Genomic DNA, 11,862 nt, shown 5'->3' on the forward strand with positions numbered 1-11,862 from the left:
GTGGAGGGGAGGGGGTGTCTCAATCCGCGGGGAGGCGTCGTGGCGGAAGAGAACCCTTCGTGATGTGATGTGGACTGTTTCGGCGGCCCCTGGTGCCTGCTGCCTGACTGGGCGCAGAGCAAGGCCGAGCAGTATAAATAAGCAATAATAATTCTTTGCACGTCCAAATCACTGTTCTAGGAATTTGTCCACAAAGTGAGGTGTAAGTCTTCTGTGAGGATTGCACGGTCCTAAATTTCAAACGGTATGTCGTATATTTTAAGTTGACATGTTTAAATACAAAAAAGCCAGAGGAAGTGTGGTTATTTTATTTGGCCAGTAATTGCTCTCTCACTGGCCAGAACTTCTTCCCAACCACAAAAACCGCCTTATTAAGATTTCGGCAGAGTTCACTCACCTATGGGGAAAACAAATTCCAGTCTCCTGAAGAAACACGTGTTTCTGCACATACAAGGCCATAATAGAAGCGAGTGCTCCACCTAGCTAGGAAGGGCTGTAAATCATTTCATAAGTAGGTTGAAAGATATGTGGGGTCTTGAGGGTGTTTCCAGCTACTTGTCCCATGTTAGAGATGGCTGCAGAAAGGATTGGTATTGGGGAGCTTGCACATGAGATTCTGGTTGCTGGCACCTTTCCCGTTGCAGTACAGAGAGCAGTGTTACTTCTGAGCCCCTCCATGATGCCGGTTATTGTTTGGAGAAACGGGGAAACATTGAGCAGCGTTGTGCCATGTGGGACTGTTGTGATCCAAACAGAAACTGAAGCTAAGGAACTTTGGACTCTTTGGGTTTACTTTCACTGTTGAGCAAATTGCTTTTATTGAGAATGAGTAATGATAAAAGTAGGTCTCCTGTGCTTTTTATGACATGATTATTTTCGTTTGTTTCTTTAGTGAATTGCGTTTCAGATGTAGAGAGGAAAATGCCACAGATATGTTTGGACAGTTAATATTAAACACCAGGAAAGGATTTATGAACCAGGTATTCCATTGGCGGCCTTCGTCTTTGTTTTTCATCTGGTGTTGTAGCTCTTTGTCGTGGTGGACAGCATATAAGAAAGGCAGATCATAAAGCCAATATAGCCTTGTGCTTTTAGTTCAAGCATTGCTTTGTGGGGAACTAGATAGTAATCTTTTTGTACTAACTATTATGTGGTACCTGGAGAATTCCTTCCCAATAGTCAAAGCTCATTTTTACATATGAATGTTTGCTCTATTTTAGGGTGTGCTATGACTGCCTTCAGACTCCCCATCACTACTTTTAGAAAACTAAATGTCTGGTTTGGACTGTGGGAGAAATTCCCCTGTAATAAACTATATCCCTCTTGGAGGAGAAGCATATTCTGTAGCTGTCAAGCAAGCGCAGTAAACTACAGAAGATATTTCAGCTTTTCCCCAGTAAAACTCTGTGCACTAAGACTTTTTCCAGCATATATCTCGGTACTTACTCTGCGGCGCAAAAGTAGCAAAAGCTCTAAAAGGAACAGACAAACTGTACAAGAGGAGGAAGAAGAGGATGAAGAAGAGGAGGAAGACAATTTGGAAGATGAATTCGAAAATGACCCCAATGTCATAAAAGATTACAAGGATCTTGAAAAAGTAGTGCCATCTCTTCGATACGATGTGATCATGAAAGCTGGTCTAGACACTGCAAGAAAGTAAGTATGGAAGAAATAGCCTTCTGATGAGAAAGATGTCATGCATCTAAAAATTGAGTTTTGATACCCTTTCATTGCTAGAAAAACTCAGGATTTTTCGTTGGTTGTTTTTTTTTGTTTGGTGTAGCTGTTTTGACAGAAAATATGTTTTGGATGTGTGGGTGTTCTTGGTTGTTTGAGGTTACCTCCCTTGAAACAGCCTGTGTTGTGCTTTTCACGGTCTGCAGTATTTCTAAGATTGCTGAGGAGACATTTTGTATCAATTACTATTTATTTAAAATTAAGAAAATGCAAAATACTGTACTAAGTAATATTAAAAGATCTAATTTGAGATTCAGAAAGTGAAATAATACACTACTTAATGTCTGTAGAAATGGGTGATGGTAAGTGTAAATCTAACATGCTAGGTGAGCCAGGTAAATCTGCAGTATTTGATCTAATGCAACCTACAGAAGCTTTATATTGCAATGTCATTCAAACAGAATAGTAGTAAACCTTGATCACTTAAAAATTATTAAACTGGCTGGTGCAGGCAAGGGGACATTATTTGTTGGCTGTTCAGAAGACAGGTCTTTAGAAACAGCTTTTTATTGCTTGCACCTGTGGCACAGAGCAACTATGCTATTATTTCATTTAATATCTATGAAAGACTTTTTCTCTCCTTCTAATTCAAGTCTGTCCTGACCTTAAATAAAGGTATCCTTTATGCACAAATCAGAGTTGTGGAAAAGTACCTTGCACGTGAATGGTGTTTGTGTGTTTCTGCACAATTGCATTCGGTCTGCTGCACACTCTAAATGCAATAAAACCTTGTTTTTCTTCAGTAAAGTAGAAGATGCATTCTACAATAATGAACTCAGGCTGAATGGAGAAAAGCTATGGAAGAAAAGTAGAACTGTAAGACTTTTTAAAATTTACATCTTTTAATACAGTACAAGAGAATAGCTCAGGCATGACCTTCTCTCCCTCTAAATCGCTCGGCAGAGGTGAACGAGTAGCGTCGATCGTGTGGCTCCCGGCTCTGTGTGTGTGTGACTGGTTGCCTGGTAAGGTGCTGTTCCCTCAGGCAAGTGGGAGACTTGCCTTATTAGGGAGTGAGATCTAAGGCTGCAAGTCAGGAGAAGGCAGCAAGGACAGAACTTTCTAAGCTTCTGAAGTGATGATAGATGTGAAGGTGATGGTGTAGGAATTATTAAATCTGAGATTCTGGAGGAGGCACATGATCAGAGAAAAAGTTTGATGATAGAAAGGGATTGAAAGTGGTGTAGCTCAGGAAAGGTGATTGTACCTGTAATAGAGCACCCAGGAACACAGGAGAAGAGCCAGAAGGGTTTTAGGCTTTTTCACAACAGAGCTCACCAGAGTGGTGACAAACATAGTTCTACCTACCCTTGATGTAAGGGTGATCCTCGGTGGTGGTTACTGTCATCAAAGGGCAGTAAAAAGAGAAGTTTTAATTCCTAATCCCCTAAAGTTAAGGCTAGTTTTTGAGAGGCAAACTGTTTTTGTGACTTTTGAAAGGAGCACAAGTAGTTGACCAGTATCCTGTTCCTTGAAACGCTTTCAACTGTTTTAAAGGCAGGAGGGAGAACTTGGCATTTTGCTGTTTTGTGCCTGTGTTGATACAAAAAGATTGGCAGGAAACACCGTTCAGGAAGAACAAAATACTACTTCACAGCTTTATCATGGAGTTAGGTGTTGGTTGTAGAACAGGAAGGGTGAAGCTCTTGGCAGGGAAGGTCATGGACATTTAATTGCTTATTGCCAGAGCTTTCCTAGAAGCTCATAGCTGGAGGATCTGTAACGGGTCTAGTATTGCCTGCCTTCCTTCTGTCCTCTGAAATTAAGATTAAAAGGATCAAAACTACAATTGGGCATAGACTGTGGGGATTTGTTTTCTCTGTGGAATGTTTATGATCACTCATCTTCTCTTTCTGTTTCCAGGTTAAAGTTGGTGACACTCTGGATCTCATTGTAGGTGAAGATAAGGAAATGGGAACTGCTGTAGTTATGCGGGTAGTCTTAAGGAAAGTCTCTGACAAAACTGAAAGTGAAAAATACAGAGTAATTTTGAGGCGCTGGAAAAACTTAAAAGTGCCCAAACAGGATGTACTTAAGTAACAGGGGGTTGCATGTGGCCATGTAAGATTTTTGCAGAAAAGCTTATTTGTTGTTAAATATGAATTTTGGTTAAACAAAATTACAGTACCCTTTTTTTTAAGGGCTTGTGTCAGAATGTTATCTCCCTCTGCTGTGTACACCAGTGTTCATTCAATAAGCCTGTCACTTTTTGCTGTTAGTTTTGTTTCATGGTACTGTGAGATAAAAGATCCAACCCTTACATTTCCATGCAGTTTCCTTACAGATATTATATGAACCAATAAAGATATGAACCAATAAAGACTTAATTTGATCGCCGCTTAATTGCCGTCTAATTTTGTTCCTGAGGAAGGTTACATTAAAGCTGACATCACAACAAGCAGAACTGCTTTCTCAGTTTTATCTCTAGATTGACTAAGTAGTTAGGGATAGTAGGGATAAAACCCCAATTATGTAAAATGGCTTCTTTTTTTGTTCCCTGCGCTTAAGGGCTCCGCTGCTGTGGCTCCCCTAGAGGAGACAGACCGGTGTGGACCTGCAACTTGTTGGATAAACCCTGGCATAGACAGAATTTTTATTCTGTTTATGTATGTTTACACAGTGACTTGCAGGTGTGTGTCTACAGGGAAGCTGACCCGTAGGAGCAGGTAGCTGCTGTTCATCCAGTCCATGGTCTGCTCCCTGCCTAGTCTGGAGTGCCCAGAGGGAAGAAGATAGCCCAGAGTGGGCAGCAGAAGGATGTTCCAGGACACTTTTTCTTGGTGTTTCTGAAATCTAAACGGGCAGGCAAGAAACTCTTGCTCACAAAGCAAACTCAGTGCTCTGGTTAAGCATTAGCTATGCGTGAAAACTCTGGTAAAGTAACAACTGGATTTTCACTGCATAAAATGCCTTTGAGGTGAGAGGAAGCAGTGGTGCTCACCAGTGAGGAGTGCATGGGAACTGGGGCTCAGCTGCCCCACACCTGCAGGATGACAGTGTTCCAGGAGGTTGTACCTGCTGCTGTCCACTGCCTCAGAAGTGGTGGCTGCTGTGTGGAATACAAATAATGTCTAGCTTTCTTCAGGCATAGCTAAAACCTGTGCATTTCTGGGCTATAATTTCTGGGCTGAAATTATTATCTGGATGTTTAAAGATGCGGACACACGTATAGTTAATGTTTTAGAGCCTCAGTGACCTTTTAAAAAAGCTGGTTCCTAAGAGGACGTGATCCTGGAAAGCTTTCCTAGAGGACTTTGGTGATCTCTCACTGTAGAAGCAAAGGGACTCAGCACAGCAAGCATCCAGAGGAACATGGCAGGCTGGACCTTTGCTGTGGGCGTTGCTGACTCCGCTCTATTTGTTGTATGTTTCCAAGTGCTATGGAAATAGACAGATGAGATGCATCCTCTCTTCCTCAATTCTCCACTTACCATTGCTATTGCAGGTGGCTCCCATAATCTCCAGGGATGCCGGGAGAAACGAGGGGGAAAGAGGTGATGTGAGTAGTACGTCAGTGAGCTCCTGTTGCTGGTCAGCAACCATTTGTTCCCTGTCCAGTGCTCATCAATGTGTACGGCCACACAGTCTCTTGCCTCCGGCAGGACTAACTTACATGCCAGAGCTTACAGGGCCAGAGTGGGACCCCACCGGTAAACCCCAGGAATGCTTTGGGACTCGGGGCTAGCCAGGGTACAAACATTCAACTTTCTGAAAGGTTCTGTTCTGCGTAGGATAAAACCAGTAGCAACAAAAAAAGCAAACACTTGCCTGGCATCCAAGATGGGCAAGAAAGTCGCATCCCTGAAAGCCACTGACATAAGAAAGAGCACTGGCAGGGTAATTTCTTGAGTTGGACAGAATATGAACACAATATTATGCCAAACTCTTGGATTTTAACTTCCTGGAAAAAGCCTATTGGGAAGTAAAGTACAGAAGAGCTTGCAATCAAGACCTATCCCCTTCCTAATGCTGGCGGAGAGAGACCTTTTACTAGAGCCTGTAGTGACAAAACAAAGGGCACTGGTTTTAAACTGAAAGAGGACAGCTTTAGAGTGAAAAATTAATACATTTTTTCTGCAATGAAGATGATGAGACACTGGAACACATTGCCTAGAGAGGTTGTGGTCACTCCATCATTGGAAGTGTCCAAGGTCAGTTTGGATGGGCTTTGACTAACCTGATACAGGGAAAGATGTCACTATCCATGGCAGTGGGGTTGGACTAAATGATCTTTAAAGGTCCCTTACAACTCAAACTATTCTGTTACTCTGACGGCCACCAAACCCAGGTCTTGACTGACAGATGAAGGTAGAAAAAGACTTTCATAGGTGTTAAGTGTTGATCTACTAGAGGTATCAGCAATGGAAAAGAAAGGCAGGCTTCCTAAGGAGTCTTGTGGTGGGTGAGAGCATCCTCTTTGTGTTCAGGCTTGGAATGGCTGGAGTGAGAACTGCGCCCGTCGGCTTCAGACAAGAAGGCTTTAATCACAAGGGAGGGTGATCTCAGAGAAAAACTATGACAGCAGGAAGCCGAGTAGCTGTTCTGCTTGGCTACATTGATCTGTCCTGGATAAGCTTCTCTATTGATCAGACCCTTTTATTGGGGCCAGACATTGCTGAGCAGGTTGTGCTTGTTTCTGCAGCCCTTAAACATTTGGCCTGTGAGCTGAAGAAAGGCAAGGCTTGGTTAATGACTGACGCAAGTGCCAAGCAAGCAGAGCCAGCTTGTGTTCTTGGGAGGTGTGGGAACAGGCACATCACAGCCTCGGGCTTTCAGATGAAGGTGGGCTCACACGGACTCTGTGTATGCAAAGCGTACATCAACTCTGGGAACCCGCTGTGCATCTTCCCTTCAGCAGCCATGAATTTAAGGTGATGGAGTCCATGTGATAATATGGTTGGGTGTCTGGTCAGATGACATAGCAAAGTAGCAAGAAGTAGTCAAACAAAAGTTTTAATGATCTTCTTGAAACAGAGAATCTGCCACTAGTCAGCTACCAAATCTCCAGAGCCACTGAAAACTGAGTGGTGCTTTTCCTCCTGCTTAGATCAGGATATGCACAGCAAATTGAGTAAGTGATGTGCTCCGGCCCTTCTGTCACTGCTGTAGTGAACATCCTGCTTCAGGACATGGGCATCTGCCATTCTTAGTCTGCATGGTGGAGAAACTATATGAAACAGCTTCCTTGCAGGGGTACTGCTGAGAGGTCATGACGAGCGGTTTGGATGGCTTGAGAAGTGACTGGCAAGTTCACTGGAGGCTGCCCAGATGCCTGTGCTGTCCAAGCCACCTCTGCATAACGCACAGACGAATCCAACCTTACGCTGGTTGTCGGGCAGGGAGCCCAGAATGGCCAGCACAGCCGCCCTGGTCCAGAGGACTGCGCCTGCCCCTGGAAGAGGCAGGCACTGGCAGGATGTGGGTACAGGGCCTGGGTGTCACAGGCACAGCACATGGCATTACCTGACAGCTTTGCCCATTTCACCCGCTGCAGGAGCAACGTTACCCCCTGCAGCAGCTGCAGTGGTACGGCAGGGTGCGGGAGGATCCCGTGAAGGAATAGCCAGGAGTTCCTCACACGGGAGTTGGGCTTGGGTCTGGCAGAAAAGTCAGCCTAGTCAGCTGAAGCAGGCACGTACCAACACTCCTGAATAGGTTCCGAGTTCTGCTGCCTGCAGACCAACACGGGGGCGGGGGTGTGTTATACCCTGATGCCTCTGGCCCTCCAAAATAATAAACAATTCTTTTTTCCATGGATCAGAAAAACACCAAAATGGTTTTTGATTTTTTTTTTTGTTTAATCTTCATTTGTTTCTTGGGTTGTTATTTGTCTGTAATGGCACATCAGAGCCGGACAGCCCACCTTAGGAACCTGCCGGACTACAGTGCTTGACAGCCTTTGCAGGCCAGCTGTGGTGGTAGGTGGCCATCCTATGACGGCAGGCGTGGGGGAAGGAATGCAAAAGGGGAGTGTGTGGGAGCCATGCAAGTCTGAGTACTGCTGAAGCTAAAATCCTTCTGTTTTCAGTGCTTCTGCGTTCAACGCGTTTGTTTTTTTTTTTTTATTTCTGGAGAACTAAAAAAACAAGGAGAGAGAGGGAGCAAGAGAGACAAGGGACAGCATTACACAACACAAAAACAAACTTCTGGGTTTTATACAGGGGATCAAATCTCAAATGTAGGATGTGATCCTATTGAGTGACTCCATCCTACTCCTGACAGGCACCTTGGGATTTTCTTGCTAGGTAGGACATTGCTATCATGCCACCCCATGAGCTACCTGAAGTGATACATTCCTGAAAGTGTAACAACTAAAGGAGTATTTTGCCCCCCAGAGAAGTCAGGGCTAACAAAGAAGACTACAAAATGCCTCTGGAAACAGCAAGTTATTTTGCCTAATGAAATTTTTGAAGGACATTTGGAATGATTACTTGGTATTTGTGTGTGTGTCTGTGTAGATATTAATTAGCTGATCTTCCTCCAGTCTTCAGTAATCACAATTTCTTTCCATCTATTAACACAAATTTTAGTGTGATTGAACATGTGCTGATTTTGCCTGTTTTTTGACTGGGAAGTCATGCTAAATTTTTTTTTTTTTTTTTTTTTTAATAAGTATACCCAGTAAAGAAAGCCAACACAAAACAGGCTTGTTCTATTTATGTTTGTCTTAGGGGTGAGAGGGGGGAGGAGAAATGGGAAAAGACTGTGTTCTCCAGAACAGCTTTATTCCCTCCTGTTAGAGTTCTTCCCTTCCCGTGAGAATCAAAATTCTTCTTTCTGAACTGTTAACACAAGAAAAATGCTCAGTGGTGACCACAGCCCCATCACAGAGCAGATCAAGAAGTGGAGTAAGCAGGTGGTCTGCCCATGTCACAGCCTTTTATGGCCATTAACCAGAAAAGAGCATCTGAAAAATGACAAAAATGAAAACGAATATTTTGGATAAAAATAATACAGTGTAAGGACTAATCTCCTGCCAATCAGATGAGGTATAAGGAAAATGTCAATATGATGTAGTTTTGACTTTCTAAGGACTCATCTGCTTCCAGCACTGAGACGGGCCAATGCGGGGCAGCTCCTTCAGCTGCAGGAGAGGTGATGTCTCAGAACAGGGTTTACATGAGTTTTGACAAAGTTAATGACGAGTATTATACTTTCTGTGAGAAATTTCTGTAATAAATTAAGACTGAAATTAGAGAAAACTGAGAGTTTTAGATGAATGACTTCCATAATGGAGGGAGTAAAATGAGGATTGAAAAAGCACTGTTACTGCTAGAAATCTACCTGTCTCAATATTTACTAGGATTAAAAAGAAGGTAGGGAAGAATGAAGATGAACTAAACGCAGGTTTCTTTCTCTTTTTGTCTTTCTTAGTAAAGACAATCACACGAGAGTATTAAAAGAGGAAGCTAAACCATCACTTCATCTATTCATTTTAAACAACTTCAAGCACATTTTAAAAGATGTTTTCAGAATGTTCTTCAAGGAAAACCCCGTAATTCTGCTGGTCCTAAGTGAGTTGCAGTAACAATGGAAAAAATCAGAAAGTCAAACTAAGGAAGTGAAGAAATTTTGGGAATGACAGTGATGGAGTTTCATTTATTCAGAAAAATTACAGGCTTGAACCTGCTATGCTTGTTCTCCCATAGATTTTAAGTGCAATCAACTAAAATGTACAGGGTGAGTTAAAACACTTGTCAATTTAAGCCTCATCCTCTGTACAGGTAAGCTTAAGACATTGAATTTTCCATCTGTTTCACATCTTTTTCATCAGCAACCCAAAATCTGAATAAGTTATTAACAACACCTGTATATTATTGTCAGTGTTTCTCAGGGCTGTAGAGTTCATGTTAACCCCTTCCAGCATGAAATGAGACCTGGTGTGCCTTTGTAGAGCATTGAACACACCGCTCTGTTTCTCACTGCTATAAAGCAATATAAATATCAGATGAAATTGAAAACAAATGACATCTTTAAATAAATGTATCTAGAAATAAATTATATGCATTTTGAAGATAAGAAGAAAACCCATCACAAACATTTCCTAGAACATGAAACACTGGTGGCTGTAGTGCCTCAGCAAAACAAAGTGGTTGATTTCAAGTAAAGATTTTTCTCATTTGTAAATTTGTTAATTCTGTCAGCTGAACACAGATAATGGGCAATAAACTGATACATACTTGATCTCCCTTTTGATGTGCTGTTTTACATCTTTTACAGAGCTTCTAAGTAAGTTTTTAATTGGTGGAAAATGAACAAGACACAAAATACAGAATTCTGGTGTATTGCTCTGTTTCTTTTAGAAAGCTGTTCAATGCTTATCCAAAGTGGATACATGCAAACTATAAGGACGTAGAGACAACTGATACTCACCTTGACAGGGTTTACTGCCCTGGTAAGGTAGAAAATAACGTTCATCCATAGGAGGAAGTCGTGTGTGCATGGCTGCCTATGTTCCCAACACTTCAGTATCTAGCAATCTTCCTAGCACAGCCTCGCTTTCAAAATGGCAATTTTTTTTATTTTTTTTTTTTTTTTTAAAAAAAAGACTTAAGAGATGGAAAAATCTTTTAAAATGGCTGCAGCAAACCAGGGTATTTTCATTTATGTGTTGTCCAACTAGCTAAGGTTGTCTCAGATCTTAGTAACGCACTTACTTAATAGGAATAAACTCCTGCTCGTACTCAAACAATCACCAGACAACATTCCTCTTGTAAGAAAATAATATACCTTTAATTTATTTACAAGACTGACCGGCTCGATGAAGTGGCTGTACTTCAGATGCACTGCAAGAGCTTTCAATAGTGAGCTGCGTCACTATTCATATGTCTGTATTTTCTTGATATCAGATAAAAAACATACAATCAAACAAATCATGAAAGGGTTGTGAAGAGCGAGATAAAAGGAATGTACACAGCGATTAGACAGAAGTTAAGAGAAAAAAGCAATGAAAATATTTCTATACCCACTTTCAAAAATGAAATTTTAAGAGGTGAAAATTGTTTTTTCATTACTTAGGAGATAATAAGAATTGACTGATTTTTTGACTTAATGTCAATATCTACAGTAAAAGCCAGTATACCTCAAATTTGCATGCTAGCTAGTAACATCTGTCAATTGTAGAAAAGTTTAATATACAACAAATTCTTCTGGGAACTTCAGTATCACTGAGTGGTGAAACATGCATGACGTTAAGATAAGAAAATTAATTATATTTCTTACCTTCTGGCCAGCCATTCACAACAACAAATTAAGCAGCTGTTAATATTTTCTGTCATTTCAGATCACCCATAAAAGTGCATGTAAAAAATTTCACAGAGGTGCTAGGTAGCATACAATTACAAGAGAAAGTCTTAGTTTCTGCTACATTCAATTTGCTAAATTTATGCACTAAAATGAAAGATAAGATGTAGACATCGTGGTATCAGTTCTTTATCTTTGGTAAAATGTTTTCATTTTATTATATCCATATTTTCTCTGCTATCCATTCTGTGCATGGTCTGCTATTATTTAAACCAACAGAAAACACTTAAATGGATATAAACAGTATCCGTGTATTATTTAGTACATTCATACATTCTTTGAGAATGTTGTTAGCATATGGGGAAAATGAGCAAGTGCTACTATCTATTATGATTTACTCCCAGTTTAACATAATACTTTTACTAATTCTTGCCATCAGGAAAAAACGTTTTGTTTTGCATTTAAAAGAACGGGATCAATATGGCTCTAAGGACAATAAGTTCTAAAAATCCGAAGTAAAAATATCAAGTATTTTGTACTTTCTTACAAATGCTAAAATAGAAAATTACACTGGAACTGACTTAAAATTTGATACTATGACCTATCTAAGTAAACAACAAAAAAGGACCACAGAAAACATAAACAATCAAGGTGTTCCAGCAATGGTCAGTAAGAGATCACCCCCTTTACTGAGTTAAAAATCCACGTCTGACTCTCTCTCACCATTTCTATCAGCATTAAAAGAAAAAAAAAAAAAAGAGGAAAATTAGTTTTAAAGCAGCACTCACCAGTGACAAGTCATACATCAAATTCACATTGGGTTCTGGGTGGTTTTTGTTACACTTGAACCTATTACTGATGTCAGCTTGACCATATGAACGT

At 41.0% G+C, this 11,862-nt stretch overlaps 1 protein-coding gene across 1 annotated transcript; it reads left to right on the top strand.

Annotated features, from left to right (window-relative positions):
* The first annotated feature begins 1,226 nt into the window (after positions 1–1,226).
* On the top strand, positions 1,227–4,071 carry LOC103775239 (chromosome unknown open reading frame, human C6orf203). Its single transcript, XM_008942684.1, has 3 exons — positions 1,227–1,656; positions 2,481–2,553; positions 3,601–4,071. Exons 1-3 carry the CDS (start codon positions 1,229–1,231, stop codon positions 3,775–3,777), a joined length of 678 nt encoding a protein of 225 aa, XP_008940932.1. The 5' UTR covers positions 1,227–1,228; the 3' UTR covers positions 3,778–4,071.
* Positions 4,072–11,862: the final 7,791 nt, after the last annotated feature.

The sequence above is a fragment of the Merops nubicus genome, unplaced genomic scaffold, assembly GCF_000691845.1.
Source record: "Merops nubicus isolate BGI_N331 unplaced genomic scaffold, ASM69184v1 scaffold22886, whole genome shotgun sequence".
NCBI lineage: Eukaryota > Metazoa > Chordata > Aves > Coraciiformes > Meropidae > Merops > Merops nubicus.